Source organism: Heterodontus francisci, chromosome 1 (assembly GCF_036365525.1).
Source record: "Heterodontus francisci isolate sHetFra1 chromosome 1, sHetFra1.hap1, whole genome shotgun sequence".
NCBI lineage: Eukaryota > Metazoa > Chordata > Chondrichthyes > Heterodontiformes > Heterodontidae > Heterodontus > Heterodontus francisci.
Window position 1 is genome coordinate 108917614 of NC_090371.1, and position 25195 is coordinate 108942808.

The 25195-nt window shown below is 42.7% G+C and overlaps 1 protein-coding gene across 3 annotated transcripts in view; it reads left to right on the top strand.

Moving 5' to 3' along the window:
- The window catches only part of ppwd1 (peptidylprolyl isomerase domain and WD repeat containing 1), a 55742-nt gene that overhangs the window by 26516 nt on the left and 4031 nt on the right, over positions 1-25195 (top strand). For 2 of the 3 annotated variants that reach the window (XM_068034191.1, XM_068034198.1), the window contains 6 exons: positions 1248-1368; positions 9016-9463; positions 12422-12612; positions 15228-15417; positions 20081-20262; positions 22149-22230. In XM_068034191.1, the coding sequence (XP_067890292.1) occupies positions 1248-1368; positions 9016-9463; positions 12422-12612; positions 15228-15417; positions 20081-20262; positions 22149-22230 (1214 nt within the window). The remainder of the gene's footprint in view (positions 1-1247; positions 1369-9015; positions 9464-12421; positions 12613-15227; positions 15418-20080; positions 20263-22148; positions 22231-25195) is intronic. The other variant, XM_068034205.1, reaches the window with a different exon arrangement.

The following is a 25195-nucleotide window of genomic DNA, read 5'->3' on the forward strand; positions in this document are numbered from 1 at the left end:
CACGACGCGGGGTTGGGGAGGAGCGGAGAGCCCGTCGTCCTGCGATCTTCTCGGGGGCAGTATAGGCCGACGACAGCCTTCCCACCCAGGGGCCAATTGAGGCCCTTAAGTAGCCTAGTAATGGTCAATTAAGGGCCTCTACCCACCGCCGCTAAGATCTTAGCGGCGGGGGAGAGGGTGTCTCTGCCACACGGGGAGGACGCCTTGTAAAACAAGAGGCCTCCCTGCGGGCCTGGGGGTGTCGTCCCTCCTTCGTGGGCAATTTCCTGCCCATGGAGGACTCCTCGCGGGAACAACTTTTCCCCCCGGATTCCCCTCCCCCTGGACTGCACGACCACCCAGCCCCCGTTGTTCGGGCCTTCTGGACTGGCCGCAGCGACCCCGTCTCACCTACCTCTGTTCCAGGGTTCCACTGCTGAGCCTGGATCAGAGGCCTCTGCAGTACTGGCAGTGGCCACCGCTCCCAGTGGGGCTGCCGATACTTCTGAGCTGCCGGCCTTGTGATTGGCCGGCAGCTCTTGGAGGCGGGAACCCGTCACTTTAAAGTCTTTAAAGGGATAGGGATCCGCCTCCTAAAACTATGATTCAAAAAGACCGGTGGATTGCTCCTGGGGGGCAGGTAAAGGCAGAGGCAGGGTTCCTCCGCTTTTTGACCTGGTGCTGGGAGCCCCGCCTCCAGCTCAAAATCCAGCCCATAGTCTCAGGATAAGGAGTAAGCCATAGAAGACTGAGAGGAGGAGAAATTTCTTCACTCAGAGGATTGTGAATCTTTGGAATTCTCTACCCCAGAGGGATGTGGATGTTCAGGTTATTGAATATATTCAAGACATAGCGATGAAGTTTTGGGCACGAAGGGGTCAGGGGATTAGGCAGGAAAGTGGAGTTAAGGCCAAAGATCATCCATGATCATATTGAACAGTAGAGCAGTCCCGAGGGGTCATATGGCCTACTCCTATTTCTTATGTTCCCTTGAATATTATCTCAAGCTAAATGGCAAGAATAGGACAAGGATACGCACACAAGTGGCAATATATGGCAAATTTAGAACTAAATCACTGGGGTGGCAACTAATGTTGAGCTGGGTTTAAAAATGCTGACTTTTAAAAAGGACTAACCTTATGAAATGAGGTACTATGGTTGGTACAGGTACAAGAAAAATAAGAACAGCTGCTAAATAACTTCAGTAGATGTTACATGAGTTAGTACTGCGGGCTCATTTGTGTTTCATTTTATTTTTTTAAATGCAGGAGTTATTGAATCTATCTGTGTTAGTGCAGAAGGAGCTCTGTTCTGTTCTGTTGGTGATGACCAGGCAATGAAGATTTTTGATGTAGTGAACTTTGATATGATTAACATGCTCAAATTAGGGTAAGGAAACAAAAATTATAGACTATCATTCTTTTTTCCTGTTTAAAATAATGCTTTTAGTTCATGGTTTAATGTTTTTTAAAATTGAAGTTGCACAAACTCAACATGGCATATGTTTCCTGATGCTGATTGTCTATGTTAAAATAAAAAGAATAGAAAATTGCTCTATTTAAATAATTTCTAATAGCCGTCTGTGCACTTTTTTAGAATAGAGGAATGAAATGGAACTGTTGTTTCATGAAATTAATCTTGGTGGTGTGGAAGTGAGCAGAACGGTATGACAGACTCGGTATATTTACTGAACCAGACTGAAGGCAAAAAGAACTCAGATTAACAGTGGTTGCTGAGAGTTCACAATTTGGAAAATGTATACTTTGTTACCAATACAAACTATCATCACAAAGGCAAAATATTGCAGATGCTGGAAATCTGAAATAAAAACAGAAAATGATGGAAACACTCAGCAGGTCTGGCAGCATCTGTCGAGAGAGAAACTGAGTTATCAGATGAAAAGTCAGAGACCTGAAATATTAACAAACTATCATCAGTTGATATTTAGGTATTGTTACTATTATAGTGGTCATGGCTACCCATTTTTATGGTTGGCTACTGCCTTTATATAAATGCTGATCAACACAGTAAGAAATGGTTGATATCCTTCATCAAAATTTCTACAATCATTTTCTATCTTCCATGTTCTCTATCTCCATTTTCTCTCTCTTTCCCTCATCCCCTTCTCTCACTGTTTATTTATAGCTCCATTCACTTCTCTTTTTCTATTCTCTTCTGATGACCTCCACAAAAAAAGCACAGATGGCTCATGTATCTGCCTGGCTGAACTTTTACTTACATTGCTCAACTTCTCCTTTGATTCCTCTCACTTCCTCCAATTAAAAGGTGTCACCGTGGGAACCCCTATAGGTCCTGGCAATGCCTGCCAATTTGTGGAAATGGGGAACATTCTTTTTCTCCAGTTATAGTTGGGTCCCTTCCCTCACCTCTTTTTCCAATACACTGATGATTGTATTGCTGCTGCTTCCTTGTTTCACCCCAAATTGGAAAATGTAATCAACTTTGCTTCTAATTTCCACCACTCCCTCACCTTCACATGTCCATGTCCAACTCATCCTTTCCTTAACTTCTCTGTCTCCATTTCTGAGAATAGATTGTCAACCAATATCAAATATAAGTCCCAGAACTACTTTGATTATGCTTGTTTCTACCCCATTTCCTGCAAGGACTCTATTCCATTCTCCCAGTTTCTCCATGTCCAACGCATCTGTTCTGATGATGCCATCTTCCATAACTGTGCTTCTGATAAGTCTTTTTTCCTCCACGGAGGATTCCTCATCACCATGATTGATGGAGCCCTTCCCATTTCTCACACATCTTCCCTCACCCCTTCCCCTCCCTCCCAGAATCATGAAAGGGATCCCTTTGTCCTTGCCTTCCATACCACCAGCCGCCACATTCAATAGATTTTCCTCCAATATTTCCTCCACCTTCAGCCTGATGCCACCACCAAACACATCTTTCCCATCCCACTCCTTTTAGCATTCTGAAGGGACCCTTCCCTCTGCAACACCCATACATACATACGTACAAATTAGGAGCAGGACTAGGCCATTTGACCCCTTGAGCCTGCCCCACCATTTGATAAGATTATGGCTCATCTGATTGTGTCCTCAACTCTACTTTCCTGTCTACCTGCAATAACCTTTGACTCCCCTGTCAATCTGCAATAACCTTTGACTCCCCTGTTAATCAAGAATATATCTAACTCAGCCTTAAAAATATTCAATGACCCTGCCTCCACTGCTCTCTGAGGAAGAGAATTCCACAGACTAACGACCCTCTGAGAGAAAAAATTTCTCCTCATCTCCGTTTAAGTGGGAGGTTACTTACTTGTAAACTGTGTCCCCCAGTTCTATTCTCTTTCATAAGGGGAGACATCCTTTCAGCATTCACTTAGTCAAATCCCCTCAGGATCTTATATGTTTCAATAAGATCACCTCTCATTCTTCTAAATTCCAATGGATACAGGCCCAACCTGTCCAACCTTTCCTCATAAGATAACCCCTTCATACCAGGAATCAGTCGAATGAGCCTTCTCTGAACTTCTAATGTAGTTATATCCTTTCTTAAGGAGACCAAAACTGTATGCAATACTCCAGTTGTGGTCTCACCAATGCCCTATACGACTGTAGCAAAACTTCCTTACTTTTATATTCCATCTCCCTTGCAGTAAATGACAATATTCCATTTGCCTTCCTAATCACTTGCTGTACCTGCATACTAACATTTTGTGAATCATGTACCAGGACACCCAGATCCCTCTGTACCGCAGAGTTCTGCAGTTACCCTCCATATATATAATATACTGCTTTTCTATTCTTCCTGTCAAAGTGGACAAGTTTCCCACTTTATACTCCATCTGCCAAATTTTTGCCCACTCACTTGACCTATCTATATTCCTTTTCAGACTCTTTATGTCCTCATCACAACTTACTCTCCTACTGATCTTTGTGTCATCAGCAAATTTAGCAATCATACATTCGGTCCCTTCATCCAAGTCATTGATATAGATTGTAAATAGTTGAGGCTCCAGCACAGATCCCTATGCACTCCACTAGTTACAGCTTGCCAACTCGAAAATTCCCCATTTATCCCTACACTCTGCTTCTTGTTAGCTAATTCGAGGTATAAAATACAAAAGCAGGGATGTTGTTCGTAAAAGAGGAAATCAATACGATAGTGAGGAAGGATATTAGCTCAGAGAATCCTGATGTGGAATCTATATGGGTGGAGCTAAGAAACACCAAGGGGCAGAAAACGTTGGTGGGGGTTGCATATAGACCCCCAAACATCAGTGGTGATGTAGAGGATAGCGTTAAACAAGAAATTAGAGACGCATGCAATAGGGTGCAACTGTAATTATGGGTGACTTTAATCTACATATAGATTGGGCAAACCAAATTGGCAATAATACTGTAGAGGAGGAATTCCTGGAGTGTGTACGTGATGGTTTTTTAGACCAATATGTTGAGGAACCAACTAGAGAACAGGCCATCCGAGACTGGGTATTGTGAAATGAGAAAGGATTAGTTAACAATCTTGTTGTGCGGGGTCCCTTGGGGAAGTGCGACCATAACACGATAGAATTCTTCATTAAGATGGAGAGTGAGAGAGTTGATTCCGAGACTAGTGTTCTGAATCTAAATAAAGGAAACTATGAAGGTCTGAGGTGCACATTGGCTATGATAGATTGGGGAACGTTACTTAAAGGATTGACAGTGGATAGGCAATGGCTAACATTTAAAGAGCGCATGGATGAATTACAACAATTGTTCATTCCTGTCTGATGCAAAAATTAAACAGGAAGGGTGGCTCAACCGTGGCTTACAAAAGAAATTAGGGACAGCATTAGATCCAAGGAGGAGAAATATAAAATGGCCAGAACAAGCAGCAAACATGAGGATTGGGAGCAGTTTAGAATTCAGCAAAGGAGGACAAAGGGATTGATTAAGAAGGGGAAAATAGAGTATGAGAGTAAGCGTATAGAGAACATAAAAACTGGCTGTAAAAGCTTCTATAGATATGTGAAGAGAAAAAGATTAATGAAGACAAATGTGGGTCCCTTACAGTCAGAAATGGGGGAATTTATAATGGGGAACAAAGAAATGGCAGACCAATTAAATACATACTTTGATTCTGTCTTCACAAAGGAGGACACAAATTACCTCCCAGAAATGTTGGGGAACATAGTCTAATGAGTAGGAGAAACTGTATGAAATCAGTATTAGTAGGGAAATGGTGTTAGAGAAATTGATGGGATTCAAGGCCGATAAATCCCCAGGGCCTGATAATCTACATCCCAGAGTACTTAAGGAAGTGGCCCTTGAAATAGTAGATGCATTGCTGGTCATTTTTCAAAATTCTATAGACTCTGGAACAGTTCCAACAGATTGGAGGGTAGCTGATGTAACCCCACTATATAAAAAAAGGAGGCAGAGAGAAAACAGGGAATTATAGACTGGTTAGCCTGACACCAGTAGTGGGGAAAATGCTAGAGTCCATTATAAAAGATGTAATAGCAGGCACTTGGAAAACAATGACATGATTGGACAAAGTCAACATGGATTTACCAAAGGGAAATCATGCTTGACAAATCTACTGGTTGGCAGACAGGAAACAAAGAGTAGGAATAAACAGGGGTCTTTTTCCGAGTGGCAGGCAGTGACTAATGGGGTACCGCAGGGATCAGTGCTAGGACCCCAGCTATTCACAATATATATGAATGATATAGATAAGGGAATTAAATGTAATATATCCAAGTTTGCAGATGGCACAAAGCTGGGTGGGAGTGTGAGCTGTGAGGAGGATGCAGAGAAGCTCCAGTGTGATTTGGACAGGTTGTGTGAGTGGGCAAATACATGGCAGATGCAGTATAATGTGGATAAATGTGAGGTTATCCACTTGGTGGCAAAAACAGAAAGGCAGATTATTATCTGAGCGGCAGTAGATTGGGAAAGGGGGAGGTGCATCAAGACCTGGGTGTCCTTGTGCACCAGTCGCTGAAAGTAAGCATGCAGGTGCAGCAGGCAGTTAAGAAGGCAAATGGTATGTTGGCCTTCATAGCGAGATGATTTGAGTACAGGAGCAAGGATGTCTTGCTACAATTATACAAGGCCTTGGTGAGACCACATCTGGAGTATTGTGTGCAGTTTTGGTCTCCTTATCTGAGGAAGGATGTTCTTGCTATGGAGGGAGTGCAGCGAAGGTTCACCAGACTGATTCCTGGGATGGCAGGACTGACATATGAAGAGAGATTGGGTCGATGAGGCTTGTATTCGCTAGAGTTTAGAAGAATGAGAGGGGATCTCATAGAAACCTACAAAATTCTAACAGGACTGGACAGACTAGATGCAGAAAGGATGTTCCCGATGGCAGGGCAGTCCAGGACTGGGGGTCACCATCTAAGAATAAGGGGTAAGCCATTTAGGACTGACATGAGAAGGGATTTCTTCACCCAGAGAGTGGTGAACCAGTGGAATTTTATACCACTGAAAGCAGTTGAGGCCAAATCATTAAATATATACAACAAAGAGTTAGATATAGTTCTTATGGCTAAAGGAATCAAGGGATACAGGGAGAAAGTGGGAACAGGGTACTGAGTTCGGATGATCTGCCATGTTCGTATTGAATGGCGGTGCAGGCTCGAAGGGCTGAATGGCCTACTCCTGCTCCTATTTTCTATGTTTCTATGTAATGCTGGAACTGTATAAAAAGCTGGTTAGGCCACAGCTGGAGATCTGATCACTACATTACCGGAAAGACATAATTGCTCTGGAGTGAGTACATAGGAGATTTGCAAGAATGTTGTCAGCACTTGAAAATTGCAGCTGGATAGGCTAGGGTTGTTTTCCTGAGAACAGAAAAGGCTGAGTGGTGACTTAATTGAGGTGTACAAAATTATGTGGGGCTTAGATAGAGTAAACAGGAAGGACCTGTTTCACCTAGCAGAAGGGTCAACTACCAGGGGGCACCGATTTAAGGTGATTGGGAGAAGGATTAGAGGGGACATGAGAAAAAACTTTTTCACTCAGAGGGTGGTGGGTGTCTGAAATTCGCTGCCCGGATCAGTGGTGGAGGCAGAATCCCTCAACCCATTTAAAAGGTACCTGGACCTGCACCTGAAGTGCTGTAACCTGCAAGGCTACGGACCAGGCGCTGGAAGGTGGGATTAGAATGGACGGCTAGTTTGTTCAGCTGCACAGACACGATGGGCTGAATGGCCGCATTCTGTGCTGTTAACGTTTCTATGGTTCTATAGTCAAACACGATTTCCCTTTCACAAAACCATGTTGACTGCCTGATCACATTAAGAGTTTCTAAGTGCCCTACTACAACCTCCTTAATAATAGATTCTAGCAATTTCCCTATGATAGAAGATAGGCTAACTGGCCTGTAGTTTCCTTCATTTTGTCTTCCTCGTTTCTTGAATAGAGGAGTTACATTCACTATTTTCCAATCTGATGGGACCTTCCCAGAATCTAGGGAATTTTGGAAAATTACAACCAATGTATCTATTATCTCAGTAGCTACTTCTTTTAAAACCCTAGGATGCAGACCATCAGGTCCTGGGGACTTGTCAACCTTTAGTTCTAATAGTTTTCTTAGTACCCTTTCCCTGGTGATTGTGATTGTAATTGTTTTATGTTCCTCTCTCCCTTTCACCTCTTGATTTACAAGCATTTCTGGGATATTATTTGTGTCATCTACAGTGAAGACAGTTACAAAATATCTCTTCAATGTTTTTGCCATTTCCTTATTTCCCATTATTAACTCCTGGTTCACTCCTCAACCACCCCCTTCCCTTTCCAAGGTACCTTCCCATGCAATCGCAGGAAATACAACACCTGCCTGCATACCTCCTCCCTTCCTACTGTCCAGGGCTCCAAAACAGCAATTTCTTTCAATTTAATTTACTGTTTTAGTTGCCAATAATGCAGTCTCCTCTGCATTGGGGAAACCAAACGCAGATTAGCTGATTGCTTTACTGAGCACCTCCGCTCAGCCCACAAGCATGGCTCTGAGCTTCAGGTCGCTTGACATTTTAATTCTCTGCCTCACTCCTGTTCTGACCTCTCTTGCTTTGGCCTCCTACACTGTTCCAATGAAGTTCACTGAAGCTTTCAGAACAGCACTTCATCTTTTGATTAGGTGTTTTAAAACCTTCTAGACTCAACATCATGTTCAACAATTTCAGATCATAAGCACTGCTCCCATTGTTTTGCACAGCAAGTGCTGGTAATGATCCTTAGACCCATCTTTTGTTTCTTTACACCTTCAGTACCATCTTCTTTTGCCTTGCATCATCACCTCTTTTATCATTTAATCACTCCTGCCCTCCAACCTATCGTAGACCTTCCCTTTTGTTCTTTCCTCCCATACCTGGCCTCTCTAACATTTTCCAGTTCTGATGAAATGTCATCAATCTAAAACGCTAAATTTTTTGATCTCCACATTTGTTGTCTGACCTGCTGAGTATTTCCAGCATTTTCTGTTTTTATTTCAGATTTCCAACATCTGCAGTAATTTGCCTTTGGCTCATGTAGCCTCCTGTTTTGCCGTCCTTTGGTGTGTCAGTTCATATCACGAGTCTGGGAGTTAAAATCGTTTCTTCATTTCCATATGGTGTAATTTATGATGAGCAATTGAAGTACTTCATTATTGTCCAGCAATATTAAATGGGGAAGCTCCAGGATCAAACAACCGATATTGATTAGCTTGCTTTTATATTTAAGAGGCTTAAGGTATAGTAAAGATATAGGTGTAGCAATAGGTCTTGGCATTAAAGTAGTGCATCAAGAATTAAAAGCAGAGTAGCAATGTCTTGTGGCACTAAATGTTGCTAACGATCTCTCAAATTAGTTTGTAAGATTGTTTTTGATGCAAGGTATTTTAATTATTTCTACTAGTCTGAACAGTGGTAAAATAGCGTGCATTTTCTGCCTTATTTTGTTTCTATAGCTATGTTTTAAAGATTGGAATAATGAAATTTTAGTAAGTATAAATCAATAATTAGATGAGAAACCAACAATGAGTTTAGAACTAAATGAGTCAAAATTACATTTATTTTTGCAGCTATCATCCTGGTAAGTGTGGATGGATTTACTCACCAGGAGATGCTATATCTGCTGTGGCATGTTCAGAAAAAGTCACTGGAAAGATCTTTGTATATGATGCCAGAGGAAGCAACCAGCCACTCCATTTATTTGAAAAACTGCACAGTTGTTCCCTCACTGAGATTAACTTAAATTCTGTCTACAAGGTTGTAGTATCGACTGACAAATCAGGAATGTTGGAATACTGGACTGGGCCACCCAATGAGTACAGGTTCCCTAAAAATGTAGAGTGGGAGTACAAGACAGATACAGACCTGTATGAATTTGCAAAATGTAAATCATACCCAATAAGCATCACATTCTCCCCTGATGGGAAAAAAATGGCTACTATTGGTTCTGACCGCAAAGTACGGATTTTCAGGTTTTTGACTGGAAAGCTCATGAGGGTGTTTGATGAATCGCTTACAGTAAGTGTAAATTTATTTTTAAGTATCTAAATTTTTATGCTCCATTATTGAATGCAATGAGGGGATAGAATACCTTTTTTTCACCTGGTGACATCAAATGCATGTACTGAGTCCAGGTAACCTGCTCTAAAGCTGTCTTGATTCCATTATTTGAACTATTCATAATGCAACATAACTAATTTTATCCAACTCGCAACAGCCAATCGTAAGTCTCTGGGAGATTGCCAATTTAAACGTAATTTGTCCTGCATTTTAGTCAGCACCATGCTGTGATCATGCATTCACCAGACATAGGATTAGGATTACTACAAAAGCAAAATTCTTCAGATGCTGGAAATCTGAAATAAAAACAGAAAATGCTGGATGCACCCAGCAGGTCTGGCAGCATCTGTGGGGAGAGAAACTGAGTTAACATTTCCCGGTGGCGCTCGCGCTTCTTACTGCTGCTGCATTGAGCAAGAGCAACGGCAGGCAGGCAATGAGTACTGAGGAGTACAGGCCACTCTTGGAGCCGGATGGGGATGCCCAAAAGGAGCAGCAGTACTTCAAGTGAGTGTCCCAGCAGACCATGCTGATGTTCATCCTGGAGTTTAGTTACTAATGGTGTACCGCAAGGATCTGTTTTGGGGCCACTGCTGTTTGTCATTTTTATAAATGACCTGGATGAGGGTGTAGAAGGGTGGGTTAGTAAATTTGCGGATGACACGAAGGTCGGTGGAGTTGTGGATAGTGCCGAAGGATGTTGTAGGTTACAGAGGGACATAGATAGGCTGCAGAGCTGGGCTGAGAGATGGCAAATGGAGTTTAATGTGGAAAAGTGTGAGGTGATTCACTTTGGAAGGAGTAACAGGAATGCAGAGTACTGGGCTAATGGGAAGATTCTTGGTAGTGTAGATGAGCAGAGAGATCTTGGTGTCCAGGTACATAAATCCCTGAAAGTTGCCACCCAGGTTAATAGGGCTGTTAAGAAGGCATATGGTGTGTTAGCTTTTATTAGTCGGGGGATCGAGTTTCGGAGCCACGAGGTCATGCTGCAGCTGTACAAAACTCTGGTGCAGCCGCACCTGGAGTATTGCGTGCAGTTCTGGTCACCGCATTATAGGAAGGATGTGGAAGCTTTGGAAAGGGTGCAGAGGAGATTTACTAGGATGTTGCCTGGTATGGAGGGAAGGTCTTACGAGGAAAGGCTGAGGGACTTGAGGTTGTTTTCGTTGGAGAGAAGGAGGAAGAGAGGTGACTTAATAGAGACATATAAGATAATCAGAGGGTTAGATAGGGTGGATAGTGAGAGTCTTTTTCCTCGGATGGTGATGGCAAACACGAGGGGACATAGCTTTAAGTTGAGGGGTGATAGATATAGGACAGATGTCAGAGGTAGTTTCTTTACTCAGAGAGTAGTAGGGGCGTGGAACGCCCTGCCTGCAACAGTAGTAGACTCGCCAACTTTAAGGGCATTTAAGTGGTCATTGGATAGACATATGGATGAAAATGGAATAGTGTAGGTCAGATGGTTTCACAGGTCGGTGCAACATCGAGGGCCGAAGGGCCTGTACTGTGCTGTTATGTTCTATTTCAGATCTGTGACCGTCTGATGAAAGGTGATAGACCTCAAACATAAACTCTGTTTCTCTCTCCGCAGACTTGCTGAGTGTTTGTAGCATATTCTGTTCTTATTATGGGATTAGGATTGTTGGAACATTACCGAAGTAACCATTTTCATGTATGAATCTGGGCAGTGTGTGTTGGCTGCTCAACTCTAGAGGACATTTGAGCCACGTCCAATCCTGTCCTTGCCCACTGTCCACACACGCATACTTCAGCAGTGACCAGATATTGATTTGGTAACTGTGTTGGGCCTCTTGGAGCACACATTTAAAGCAGCTCCTAGCTGGAAGCAGTAATCTTGTACGGAATAAATTTAGTGTTCGTTGTTCCATCTTGCACGTGCAATTCTTCTGACTTTGATCTACTATGCATCCTTCTTCCATTTGGCAAAGACTTCAGTTATCTTTCCACTGCATGCTAGAATTCTCCCCCTAAAACCCTCTGCCTTGCTCCATCTCTTTCCCGTGTTCAAAGTCCTCATAGATGCTTACAACCTCACCTTCTGTCGGTGCCTTATTCATCTCGTTTTTGCGCGGTGTCTGATTGCTCCCCTCTGTCTTCCATATGAAACACCTACGTAGTAGGTAGTAGGTGTTTCAACATGAGTGGGGTGCAAATTATTGTAACGAGCACACTGCTGAGTTCATGTTTAATGTGCTGTAGTTGATAAATGAAGCTTTTATTTCTGCATGCAGATTGGCAGCTATCATTTGCTTTGTAGCCATGGCTCTCGTTCTGTGCTTTAATGTTTTCTTCTTGAATATTTTGTATAATTCAGGGGTGAAGTTGCAGCACAGATGGCACTTCCATTTTGCCAATTGTGTGAGACAACCTTGAGGTAATCTTAGTTTGACACCGTCTTTAACTAATCTGCTGCAAAGCAAACTTGAAGTTTCCAGGTGGTCTCCTGGTCTTTATTTCTAACTGTCATGCAGCAGAATCAACTGTTTGTCAGCTCTTTGCTAACATATATATAAAAAACAGCATTTGGATGCTACTGAGCAGAGCCCAGTGCCTGTATAATTCTGCTTTTCTGAACAGCGAGATGCAGAACCAGCAATATAACTCAGCACTGCCAACTATAGATTGTTCTACATTGGGACTTGCACCATAACTGGACCATTAGTCCCCAGAAGTGTTAAGGTTAAAAGCTTATATGTGATTTTGATTTTCATCACTCCCTGTTGGACGGAAGCCTTAATAACTTTCCCCCCATCACCTGAAACTTCCGTAGATCTATTCAGTACATTCCACCAGGTCTGTAGTCCATATTAAAATTTCTGAAGAATCTTCATTTACAATTATTCTGCAATAGAATTCAATGATCCATGGAACTCTTTTAATGTTTTTAAGATGTTTACAGAATTACAACAGATGAGACCACAGCTTCCTGACATGGAGTTTGGTCGACGTATGGCTGTTGAAAGAGAACTGGAAAAAGTGGATGGAATAAGGCTAACAAACATCATTTTTGATGAAACTGGACATTTTGTACTTTATGGTACAATGCTGGGAATCAAAGTAATAAATATAGAAACAAACAGGTAATATATCCACAGAAATAACACTGCATGAAATAAATGCAATAGTAGACTGTTCGAACTGTTAGAATAGGGGTAGGATTGAATATTTAATATCCTATGACATGATCCTATAATTTTTTTCTCCTCATATTTAGTTTGTCACAATAACTTGCATTTACGTAACACCTTCAATATAATGAATATTCGCAAATATAGAAGCAGAAAAGATGGCTCATGAGATTTCCCTTCACCAGGCAGTGATCACAGGGAGAGGGATTTAAGGAGTAGCCAGATAGCTGAAGACTGTCTCACTGATGGTAGAATGGATGGAGAGACAGCAGAGTTGGAAGACTAAGAGTAATAAGGGATAAGGACTTATTATAGAGTAGGATATGGGTTGTGTAATTTTGGATGAGTGGGAGTTTATGTAGTGCAAAGCACAGAAGGATGCTCAGACATTGGATAAATTGAGCCTGAGACATAGATGAGGCTTTGTTTTGCTTTAGTAGATGAGGTTGCAACGAGGAAGCAGTATTTGTTCATTGCCCGCAAATGAGAAGAAGGGAAAAATCAGCCACGGTTCATCATCCTAATTGCGACTCAATAATTTTGGCTGGAAAATGTGTGTGTGTCAGTTGGACATTGGGCTTGGCTGTGTTTTCCTACCATTAAATTGAATCATACAGCAGAGAGGGAGGCCATCTGGGGAGTACCAGCTCTCTTGAAAGACCTATCCAATTGTCCCATTTCCCTGCACTTTCCCCTGAGCCCTACAAGTGTTTCCTTATTTTTTATTTTATTTTATTTAGAGATACAGCACTGAAACAGGCCCTTCAGCCCACCGAGTCTGTGCCGACCATCAACCACCCATTTATACTAATCCTACATTAATCCCATATTCCTACCCCATCCCCACCTTTCCTCAATTCCCCTACCACCTACCTATACTAGGGGCAATTTATAATGGCCAATTTACCTATCAACCTGCAAGTCTTTGGCTGTGGGAGGAAACCGGAGCACCTGGCGAAAACCCACGCAGGTCACAGGGAGAACTTGCAAACTCCACACAGGCAGTACCCAGAATTGAACCCGGGTCGCTGGAGCTGTGAGGCTCTGGTGCTAACCACTGCGCCACTGTGCCTTTTCAAGTATGTATCCAGTTGCCTTTTGAAAGTTATTGTTGAAACTGTTTCCATCACCCTTTCAAGCAGTGCATTTCAGATCATAACATTAGCAACTAACTTACTCAGTAATACATAGAATATACAGCACCGAAATAGGCCATTCGACCCAACTACTAAGATACATTGAAAGTTGAATGAAAGTGTTGATTATTTTGCTTCGTATTAGTAACTTCCAGTTCTGGTGGGTGCCAACTGAAGGACTTTCTTCAGCGACATCACAAGCTTCCAGTGCAGATTAAGCTTGTTGTACATAAGACATATATCCAAATAATTCTGCATATGGTTTGGCAATAGAAGATTGAACTGAGTCAGCTACTGTAAGCTTAACAGCAGCTTACAGTTTATTGACCCCCATCTGGCATACTGCATTCAGTTTTTGCCACCGAACCTCAGGAGAGTTACAGGCCTTGGAGTGGGTACTGAAAAATGTGGGATCTGGGATCAGAATGATATCTAAAATTAGAGCTAGGGCATTTAGCAATTTAATCAAGAAGCTTTTTTTTTAATGCAAAGGGTGGTGCAAATCTGGAACTTGCTACCCAAAACTTTGTGGATGCCAGATTAGTAGACATTTTTAATACTGTGATGTTAGGTTTTTGTTGGATAAGGATGCCAAGGGAAATGGAGAAAAGGCAGGTAAATGGAGGTGAGGTACAGATCAACCATTATCTAATTGACAGGAAGAGCAGGCTCAGGGGACTGAATGGCCAAGTCCTGTTTCTGTGTTCTTAGTGCTCCTGAAGTACAGAAAGGCCTAAAAGTATTTTCTGTGACAGAGGAAATAGTGGACCTTAAGCAGCAGGGAGTAAAGAAATAGAAAAGTCGTAGGCAAAACCATGGGAAATAGGTTTTTGAAAAGGCTTTTGTAAGTGAGGAGAGAATTCCAGAGAGTGGGAGCATAGTGGCTGATGGTTGAGTGGAGGGAGGGGAATGAAGAGTGAATTGGAGTTTGAGAAGCAGTGGGGTGCCTATGGGAGAGTACAGCCAACGGAGATTGATGTGGGAAGTGGGGCGAGGTCATGGAGCGATTTGAAAACAGGGACATTGAAATCAATTTGCCGAAGCAGGGGAGCTGTGACAGAATGCGGGGTAAAAAGAGAATTTTTAAAAATCTGAATAAAATTAACACACATATTTGTCCCACCTTAGTGAAAGTGGTTTTCAAAAGACAGATAAACGCAAGATTTTGTTCCTTGGTTCAGGTTTTCCAGTTGGAATGTTCATTTTTGATTCTTGTTCTCCGATTACATTATGTCTTCTTTGCTTCCTCTCCAAGTTGCTGCTTAAGTTGCATAGAAGCAATAACATTAATGACATTTATAGAGGGAATTTAAAATACTGCACAAACTGAATGTGGTGAGGAATAATATATTGCTATACTTTTAAGTGCTACGGTGATGTGAATGTGATGGCATCATTTGAAAAAAAAAATTTCCCCCCTTTTCTCTTGAGGTGTGTGCGAATCTTGGGTAAACAAGAAAATATTCGGGTGGTGCAACTGGCCTTATTCCAAGGTGCAGCTAAACAGGCACAGGTTGTAATGACCATGGAAATGAAAGCTTCTGACAACCCTGTGCTACAAAATGTTCAACAGGACCCAACTGTATTCTGTACAGCATTTAAAAAGAATAGACTTTATATGGTAAGTGGGAATTCATGATATACAAATTGGTCAAAAATTACTTGAGTATTTAATCTACTAATGAGGCAACAGACTAATTACTAGCCCATAAAATTCAAACTGAACTAACTAGTCATTAAGGAACAAGCACAAATTAGACCAAGTTGCCTGGGCTGCAGAGCCATATGTCCACAGACTGAAGTTTAGATATCCAAAAGATCTTTAACACAAGTTGTTGTTAACAAAGAACAGTACAGCACAGGAACAGGCCATTCAGTCCTCCAAGCCTGCACTGATCTTGATGCCTGCCTAAACTAAAACCTTCTGCACTTCCGGGGACCGTATCCCTCTATTCCCATCCTATTCATGTATTTGTCAAGATGCCTCTTAAACGTCGCTATTGTACCTGCTTCCACCACCTACCCCGGCAGCAAGTTCCAGGCACTCACCACCCTCTGTGTAAAGAACTTGCCTCGCACATCCCCTCTAAACTTTGTCCCTCGCACCTTAAACCTATGTCCCCTAGTAGCTGACTCTTCCACCCTGGGAAAAAGCTTCTGACTATCCACTCTGTCCATGCCGCTCATAACTTTGTAAACCTCTATCATGTCGCCCCTCCACCTCCGTCGTTCCAGTGAAAACAATCCAAGTTTTTCCAACTTCTCCTCATAGCTAATGCCCTCCAGACCAGGCAACATCCTGGTAAACCTCTTCTGTACTCTCTCCAAATCCTCCACGTCCTTCTTGTAGTGTGGTGACCAGAATTGCACGCAATATTCTAAGTGTGGTCTAACTAAAGTTCTGTACAGCTGCAGCATGACTTGCCAGTTTTTGTCCTGTACGCCCAGATCTCTCTGCCTGTCAATACTCCTAAGGGTTCTGCCATTTCCTGTATACTTCCCACCTGCATTAGACCTTCCAAAATGCATTACCTCACATTTGTCCGGATTAAACTCCATCTGCCATTTCTCCGCCCAAGTCTCCAACCGATCTATATCCTGCTGTATCCTCTGACAATCCTCATCACTATCTGCAACTCCACCAACCTTTGTTTCGTCCACAAACTTACTAATCAGACCAGCTACATTTTCCTCCAAATCATTTATATATACTACAAAGAGCAAAGGTCCCAGCACTGATCCCTGCGGAACACCACTAGTCACATCCCTCCATTCAGAAAAGCACCCTTCCACTGCTACCCTCTGTCTTCTATGACTGAACCAGTTCTGTATCCATCTTGCCAGCTCACCTCTGATCCCGTGTGACTTCACCTTTTGTACCAGTCTGCCATGAGGGACCTTGTCAAAGGCTTTACTGAAGTCCATATAGATAACATCCACTGCCCTTCCTTCATCAATCATCTTCGTCACTTCCTCCAAAAACTCAATCAAATTAGTGAGACACGACCTCCCCTTCACAAAACCATGCTGCCTCTCGCTAATAAGTTTGTTTGTTTCCAAATGGGAGTAAATCCTGTCCCGAAGAATCCTCTATAATAATTTCCCTACCACTGACGTAAGGCTCACCGGCCTATAATTTCCTGGATTATCCTTGCTACCCTTCTTAAACAAAGGAACAACATTGGCTATTCTCCAGTCCTCTGGGACCTCACCTGTAGCCAATGAGGATGCAAAGATTTCTGTCAAGGCCCCAGCAATTTCTTCCCATGCCTCCCTTAGTATTCTGGGGTAGATCCCATCAGGCCCTGGGGACTTATCTACCTTAATGCTTTGCAAGACACCCAACACCACCTCCTTTTTGATAATTAGATGACTGAGACTATCTACACTCCCTTCCCTATGCTCATCATCCACCAAGTCCTTCTCTTTGGTGAATACTGATGCAAAGTACTCATTTAGTACCTCGCCCATTTCCTCTGGCTCCACACATAGATTCCCTTCTCTGTCCTTGAGTGGGCCAACCCTTTCCCTAGTTACCCTCTTGCTCTTTATATACGTATAAAAAGCCTTGGGATTTTCCTTAATCCTGTTTGCCAATGACTTTTCATGACCCCTTTTAGCCCTCTTGACTCCTTGCTTAAGTTCCTTCCTACTGTCTTTATATTCCTCAAGGGATTCGTCTGTTCCTAGCCTTCCAGCCCTTACGAATGCTTCCTTTTTCTTTTTGACTAGGCTGACAATATCCCGCGTTATCCAAGGTTCCTGAGACTTACCAAACGTATCCTTGTTCCTCACAGGAACATGCTGGTCCTGAATTCTAATCAACTGACGTTTGAAAGACTCCCACATGTCAGATGTTGATTTACCCTCAAACAGCCGCCCCTAATCTAAATTCTTCAGTTCCTGCCTAATATTGTTATAATTAGCCTTCCCCCAATTTAGCACCTTCACCCGAGGACTACTCTTATCCTTATCCACAAGTACCTTAAAACTTACGGAATTATGGTCACTGTTCCCGAAATGCTCCCCTACTGAAACTTCGACCACCTGGCCGGACTCATTCCCCAATACCAGGTCCAGTATGGCCCCAACCCTAGTTGGACTTTCTACATATTGTTTCAAGAAGCCCTCCTGGATGCTCCTTACAAATTCTGCCCCATCCAAGCCCCTAGCACTAAGTGAGTCCCAGTCAATATAGGGGAAGTTAAAATCACCCACCACTACAACCCTGTTACCTTTACATCTTTCCAAAATCTGTCTACATATCTGCTCCTCTACCTCCCGCTGGCTGTTGGGAGGCCTGCAGAAAACCCCCAACATCGTGACTGCACCCTTCCTATTCCTGAGCTCCACCCATATTGCATTGCTGCATGACCCCTCCGAGGTGTCCTCCCGCAGTACAGCTGTGATATTCTCCTTAACACGTAATGCAACTCCCCCCACCCCTTTTACATCCCCCTCTATCCCGCCTGAAGCTTCTAAATCCCGAAACATTTAGCTGCCAATCCTGTCCTTCCCTCAACCAAGTCTCTGTAATAGCAACAACATCATAGTTCCAAGTACTAATCCAAGCTCTAAGTTCATCTGCCTTACCTGTTATACTTCTCGCATTGAAACAAATGCACTTCAGACCACCAGTCCCGCTGTGCTCTGCAACATCTCCCTGCCTGCTCTCCCTCTTAGTCTTACTGGCCTTATTTACAAGTTCCCCTCATTTATTTCACTTGCTGTCCTACTGCTCTGGTTCCCACCCCCTCTGCCACACTAGTTTAAACCCTCCCAAGTGATGCTAGCAAACCTCGCAGCCAGGATATTTGTGCCTCTCCAGTTTTGATGCAACCCGTCCTTCTTGTACAGGTCCCATCTGTCCCTGAAGAGATCCCAATGGTCCAGATATCTGAAACCCTCCCTTCTACACCAGCTGTTCAGTTACGTGTTTCGCTGCACTATCTTCCTATTTCTAGCCTCACTGTCACGTGGCACAGGGAGTAATCCTGAGATTACAACCCTAGAGGTCCTGTCTTTTAACTTTCTGCCTAACTCCCTAAACTCCCCCTGCAGGACCTCATCACTCTTCCTGCCTATGTCATTGGTACTGATCTGTACCACAACCTCTGGCTGTTCACCCTCCCCCTTCAGAATGCCCCCTGTCCGTTCAGAGACATCCTTGACCCTGGCACGCAGGAGGCAACATACCACCCTGGAGTCTCTTTCACGTCCACAGAAGCGCCTATCTGTGCCCCTGACTATAGAGTCCCCTATAACTATTGCTCTTCTGCGCTTTGTCCCTCCCTGCTGAACAACAGTGCCAGCCGTGGTGCCACTGCTCTGGCTGCTGCTGTTTTCCCCTGATAGGCCATCCCCCCCAACAGTATCCAAAACGGTATACTTGTTAGAGAGGGGGATAGCCACAGGGGATTCCTGCACTGACTTCCTGCCCTTTCTAGCGGTCACCCATCAATCTGCCTGCACTTTGGGTGTAACCACTTCTCTAAAACTCCTGTCTATGATGCTTTCTGCCACCTGCATGCTCCTAAGTGCATCCAGTTGCCGCTCCAACCGATCCATGTGGTCTGTGAGGAGCTGCAACTGGGTACACTTCCTGCAGATGTAGTTGTCCGGAACGCTGGAAGCGTCACGGACCTCCCACATCTCAGGTGAAGCACTTCACCCCTCTAACTGACATTTCTAGCACTAATTAATAAATTAATTTAAAATAAATACTTATTAAATCCTTACTAAATTGTTATAATTAACTATATGGTCCCTAGTGCTAGAATCCTACTATAAATATTAAATGCTAACTAAATACAGTAATCTCCTCCCTCTGGTTTCGTTACTCTACTTATTAATTAGTTAATTAGGGTTTTAACCAATTTTTATCAATGTTTTATTTTCAAATTCAGTTAAAAATAATTCCCTACCAGCCAATCAGGTCACAGCTTTCCTGTGACGTCACTTTCAGTTTTTCTACCAGAGGTAAGTTTTTTTTATACTTACCGGTCTGGAACTCCGCCCTCCAAGTCTTCTCCCAGTCAGCTGTGCTCTTTGGAAGCTCTCAGCTCCCCTCACTCTGAGGACAGGTAGGAAATGAAAGGAGCTCCTCGCTCCCTCCTTACCGTACTTCCTCAGTCACCAAACTTCCACTGTAGCACTCCAATGCAACCCAAGTCAGCACTCCAGTGCAAACTGCAGTGCAAACTTGTTCTGTATGTATTGTTGAATTTACCTTTTTTTAAAGGTATTTGATAACCATGCTGTTTTCTGTCTGACGTTATTTAAAGTTTACAAAGAGAGAACCAGAGGACACAAAGAGTGCTGAATCTGATCGAGATGTCTTCAATGAGAAACCCTCCAAGGAGGAGGTCATGGCTGCCACACAAGCAGATGGCCCTAAGCGTGTTTCAGACAGTGCAATTATCCACACGACTATGGGAGATGTACACGTTAAGCTCTTCCCTGTTGAGTAAGTTTACAGGTGTATTTCGACTATTGTGAAATTTGAAACACTCTGCTGGGTTAATTTCTGTGCTTACTATAAAAGGTGGTCAATTATTTAACAATTTTCATCTTTGTGGACTGTAATGCTATCAAGTTAAGAACATAAGAAATAGTAGCAGGAGTAGACCATACAACTCATCGACCCTGCTCCACCATTCAGTACGATCGTAGGCTGATCTTGGATTTCATCTCCACTTTCCTGCCTGCTTGATTCCCTGAGAGACCAAAGGTTTGTCTATCATAGCCTTATAGTCAACGATGGAGGATCCGCAACCCTCTGGGGTAGAGAATTCCAAAGATTCACAACCCTTTGAGTGAACAAAATTTCTCCTCATCTCGGTCCTAAATGACCATCCTCTTATCCTGAGACTGTGCCTCTGTTTTCGATTCCCCAATCAGTGGAAACAACCTTTCACAATGCCCACCCTGTCAAGCCCCTTCAGAATCTTGTAAGTTTCAATGAGATCGCTGTCATTCTTCTAAACTTGGAGAATATTGGCCCAATTTACTCAGCATCTCATCAAAGGACAACCCTCTCATCCCAGAGACCAATCTAGTGAACCTTTGCTGTACTGCCTCCAATGCAAGTAAATCGTTCCTTAAATATGGAGCCCAAAACAGCACGCTCTATTCCAGATATGGACTCACCAAAGCCCTGTACAATTCTAACAAGACTTCCTTGTTCTTATACTCCATTACCCTTGCAATAAAAGCTAACATGCCATTTGCCTTCCTAATTGCCTGCTGTACCTGCATGCTAACTTTGTGTTTCTTGTACGAGTACACTCAAATCTCTCTCAACATCAACCTTTACAAGTTTCATGCCTTTTAAAAAAAAAAATTCAGCTTTTATTCTTACAACCAAAGTGAATAACTTCACACTTCCCCACTTTATACTCCATCTGCCACCTTGTGCCCACTCACTTAACCTGTCTGTACCTCTTTGCAGCCTCTCTGTGATGTCCTCACAACTTGCATTTCCACCTACCTTTGTATCATCGGCAAAGTTAGATACTTTACTCACTGTCTCTTCGCCTAAGTCATTAATTTAGATTGTCAATAGCTGAGGCTCCAGCCCTGATCCTTATAGCACTCCAGTAGTCACAGCCTGCCAACTTGAAAATGCCCCATTTATGCCTACTTTTTGCATCCTGTCTGTTAACAAATCCTCTATCCATGCTAATATATTACCCCCAACACCATGAAGTTCCGAAGAAGGGTCACTGACCCGAAACGTTAACTCTGCTTCTCTTTCCACAGATGCTGCCAGACCTGCTGAGTGATTCCAGCATTTCTTGTTTTTGTACCATGAACCCTTATCTTGTCTATTAACCTTTTGTGTGGTACCTTATCCAATGCCTTTTGGAAATCTAGGCATACTACTGGTTCCCCTTTATCTACCCTACTAGTTACAGCCTCAAAAAACTCTTAAAAATTTGTCAAACACTATTTTCCTTTAGTAAAACTATGTTGTCTTTGCCTGCTCATACTATAATTTTCTAAGTGCATTGTTAAGACTTCCTTAATTGTTTGCTCTAAGAAACTATGCATGGAATTCTGTTCTGATTTAATTTAAAACTATGTTCTGTGCTGGGCCAGAAGAATGTTGTATATATTACCTAAGCTTTTGCCTCAAACTTACAGCTCCCGCTGTAAGACCTGGCATCAGACGTATCCAGCACAATTTGTAAATTATCTTCTCAAGTAGATAAAATTAGATTATTTTCCACCCTTTTGGGGGATATAGAGCACTTTTGTATTTTTAAGTGATCAATCCTGACCTTTTGTTTTTCTCACTTTTAATGCATTGCTTCTGGTAAATGTAACCACTTTTTATTTTCTTGTATGTAGGTGTCCAAAAACTGTGGAGAATTTTTGTGTACACAGCAGAAATGGATATTACAATGGACATATATTTCACCGTATCATTAAGGTATTTTTGGCTGGATCATAGAATAGTACAGCAAAGGAGGCCATTCAGCCTCTTGAGCCTGCACTGGCTCTTTCAAAGAACAATCCAGTTAGTCCCACTTTCCCCATATCCCTGCAATTTTTTCCTCCTTGAAATATTTATCCAATTTCCTCTTTAGCCCTCCCTGCTCTAAGGAGAACAGCCTCAGTTGCTCCAGTCTGTCCACGTAACTGTAGTCTCTCATACTTAGAGAGCTATTCTAGTAAATACATATCTCTGTATCCTGTCCAAAGCCTTCACATCCTTCCTAAAGTGTGATGCCCAGATTGGACACAGTACTGCAGCTGGGGCCGACCTAATATTTTATATAGGATCTCTTGTGTTGCTAAACTCCATATTATAATTTATTTTATTATTATTTAGAGTGTGGGCGGCGCAGTGGTTAGCACCGTAGCCTCAGAGCTCCAGTGACCCGGGTTCAATTCTGGGTACTGCCTGTGTGGAGTTTGCTAGTTCTCCCTGTGTCTGCGTACATTTCCTCCGGGTGCTCCGGTTTCCTCCCACAGCCAAAAGACTTGCAGGTTGATAGGTAGATTGGCCATTATAAATTGCCCCTAGTATAGGTAGGTGGTAGGGGAATATAGGGACAGTTGAGGATGTGGTAGGAATATGGGATTAGTGTAGGATTAGTATAAATGGGTGGTTAATGGTCAGCACAGACTCGGTGGGCCGAAGGGCCTGTTTCAGTGCTGTATCTCTAAATCTAAATCTAAAAAAAAGATACAGCACTGAAACAGGCCCTTCGGCCCACCGTGTCTGTGCCGACCATCAACCACTCATTTATACTAATCCTACATTAATCCCATATTCCTACTACATCCCCTCAATTCCCCTACCACCTACCTACACTAGGGGCAATTTACAATGGCCAATTTACCTATCAACCTGCAAGTCTTTGGCTGTGGGAGGAAACCAGAGCACCCAGTGGAAACCCACGCGGTCACAGGGAGAACTTGCAAACTTCGCACAGGCAGTACCCAGAATTGAACCCGGGTCGCTGGAGCTGTGAGGCTGCGGTGCTACCACTGTGCCGCCCATTTCATTCAATTTAAAAAACTGAGTGCATATTTCATTTTAATAAAAATAAAGTAATTATTGATGTGGAACCTCCAGTGAGGAAAAGGTTTTTCCAAATCTGGGAATTAATTTCTTTGATTACTGGGGAAAGGCAAGTTAAGCCTAACAGTTTAACCTAAAATACAATGTGCAGAAGCTGGATGCTGATGCTACTTGATTGGTTGATCTGTAGAGTTACATTATTTGATTGTATACAATTTTTATTTTAAAATAATAATACAAAACTAAGTGTTGTAGCAGAGAATGATTTGAAGGTCCAGAAGTTAATACGATTTAGGTGCATTGTGTAGTTAAGTGAGAAAGCAGAATATGAGCAATGAGACTTTTTGCATCAGTTAAGAATATAAGTAGGAGCAGGAGTAGACCATATAGCCCCCTCATGCCTGCACCACCATTCAATACGATCATGGCTGATCTTCTGCCTCAATTCCACTTTCCCGCCTGAATTCCAAAGATCCACAACCCTTTGAAGAAATTTCTCCTTATCTCAGTCTTCGGATAAGGGGCCGATTATTTAGGACTGTGACCCTGTGTTCTAGATTCCCAATCCAGGGGAAACCATCTCTGTGTCTACCCTGTCAAGCTCCCTCAAAATCGTCTATGTTTCAATGAGATCACCTCTTCAAAATTCTGGGGAGTATAGGCCCAATTTATTCAGCCTTTCAACATAGAACCAGCCTCTCATCCCAGAAACCAATCTAGTGAACCTTCGCTTTAGCACCTCCCAAGGCAAGTATATCCTTCCTTAGATTATGGAGACCAAAACTGCGCACAGTACTCCAGGAATAAAAACAAGAAATGCTGGAAATTGTCAGCAGGTCTGGCAGCATCTGTGGAGAGAGAAGCAGAGTTAACGTTTCAGGTCAGTGACCCTTCTTCAGAACTCCAGTTCTGAAGAAGGGTCACTGACCTGAAACGTTAACTCTGCTTCTCTCTCCACAGATGCTGCCAGACCTGCTGACAATTTCCAGCATTTCTTGTTTTTATTTCAGATTTCCAGCATCCGCAGTATTTTGCTTTTATCACAGTACTCCAGGTGTGGTCTCAACAAAGCCCTCTACAATTGTAGCAAGACTTTCTTATTCTTGTACTCCAATCCTCTGGCAATAAATGTCAACATGTCTTTTGCCTTCCTAATTGCTTGCTGTACCTGCATGCTAACTTTGTGTTCCTTGTAGGAGTACACCCAAGTCCCTCAGAATATCAACATTTACAAGCTTCACGTCTTTTAACAATATTCTACTTTTCTATTCTTATTACCAAAGTGAATAACCTCACATTTCTGCGCATTATACTTCATCTGCCACCTTGTTGCCCACTCACTTGTCTGTATCTCTATGCAGCCTCTTTGCGTCCTCCTCACAGCTTACATTTCCACCTAAGTTTGTATCGCCAGAAAACTTAAATACATTACTCTCGGTCTCTTTGTCTAAGCCATTAATATAGATTGTAAATAACTGAGGCCCCAGCAGTGATATTTGCAGCACTCCACTAGTCTCAGCCTTCCAACTTGAAAATGCCGCATTTATTCCTACTCTTTGCTTCCTCTCCATTAACCAATCCTCTATCCGTGCTAATATGTTATCCCAACTCCATGAGCCCTTGTTTTGCACATTAACCATTTGTGTGACACCTTGTCGAATGCCTTTGGAAATCCAAGCAAACTACACCTACTGGTCCCCCTTTATCCTACTAGTTACATCCTCAAAGAACTCTAATAAATTTGTCAAAAACGATTTCCCTTTCGTAAAACGATAGACTTTGATCATACTATGATTTTCGAAGTGCATTGTTAAAACTTCCTTAATAATAGGTTCCAGCATTTTCCCAACAACTGATGTCAGGCTAA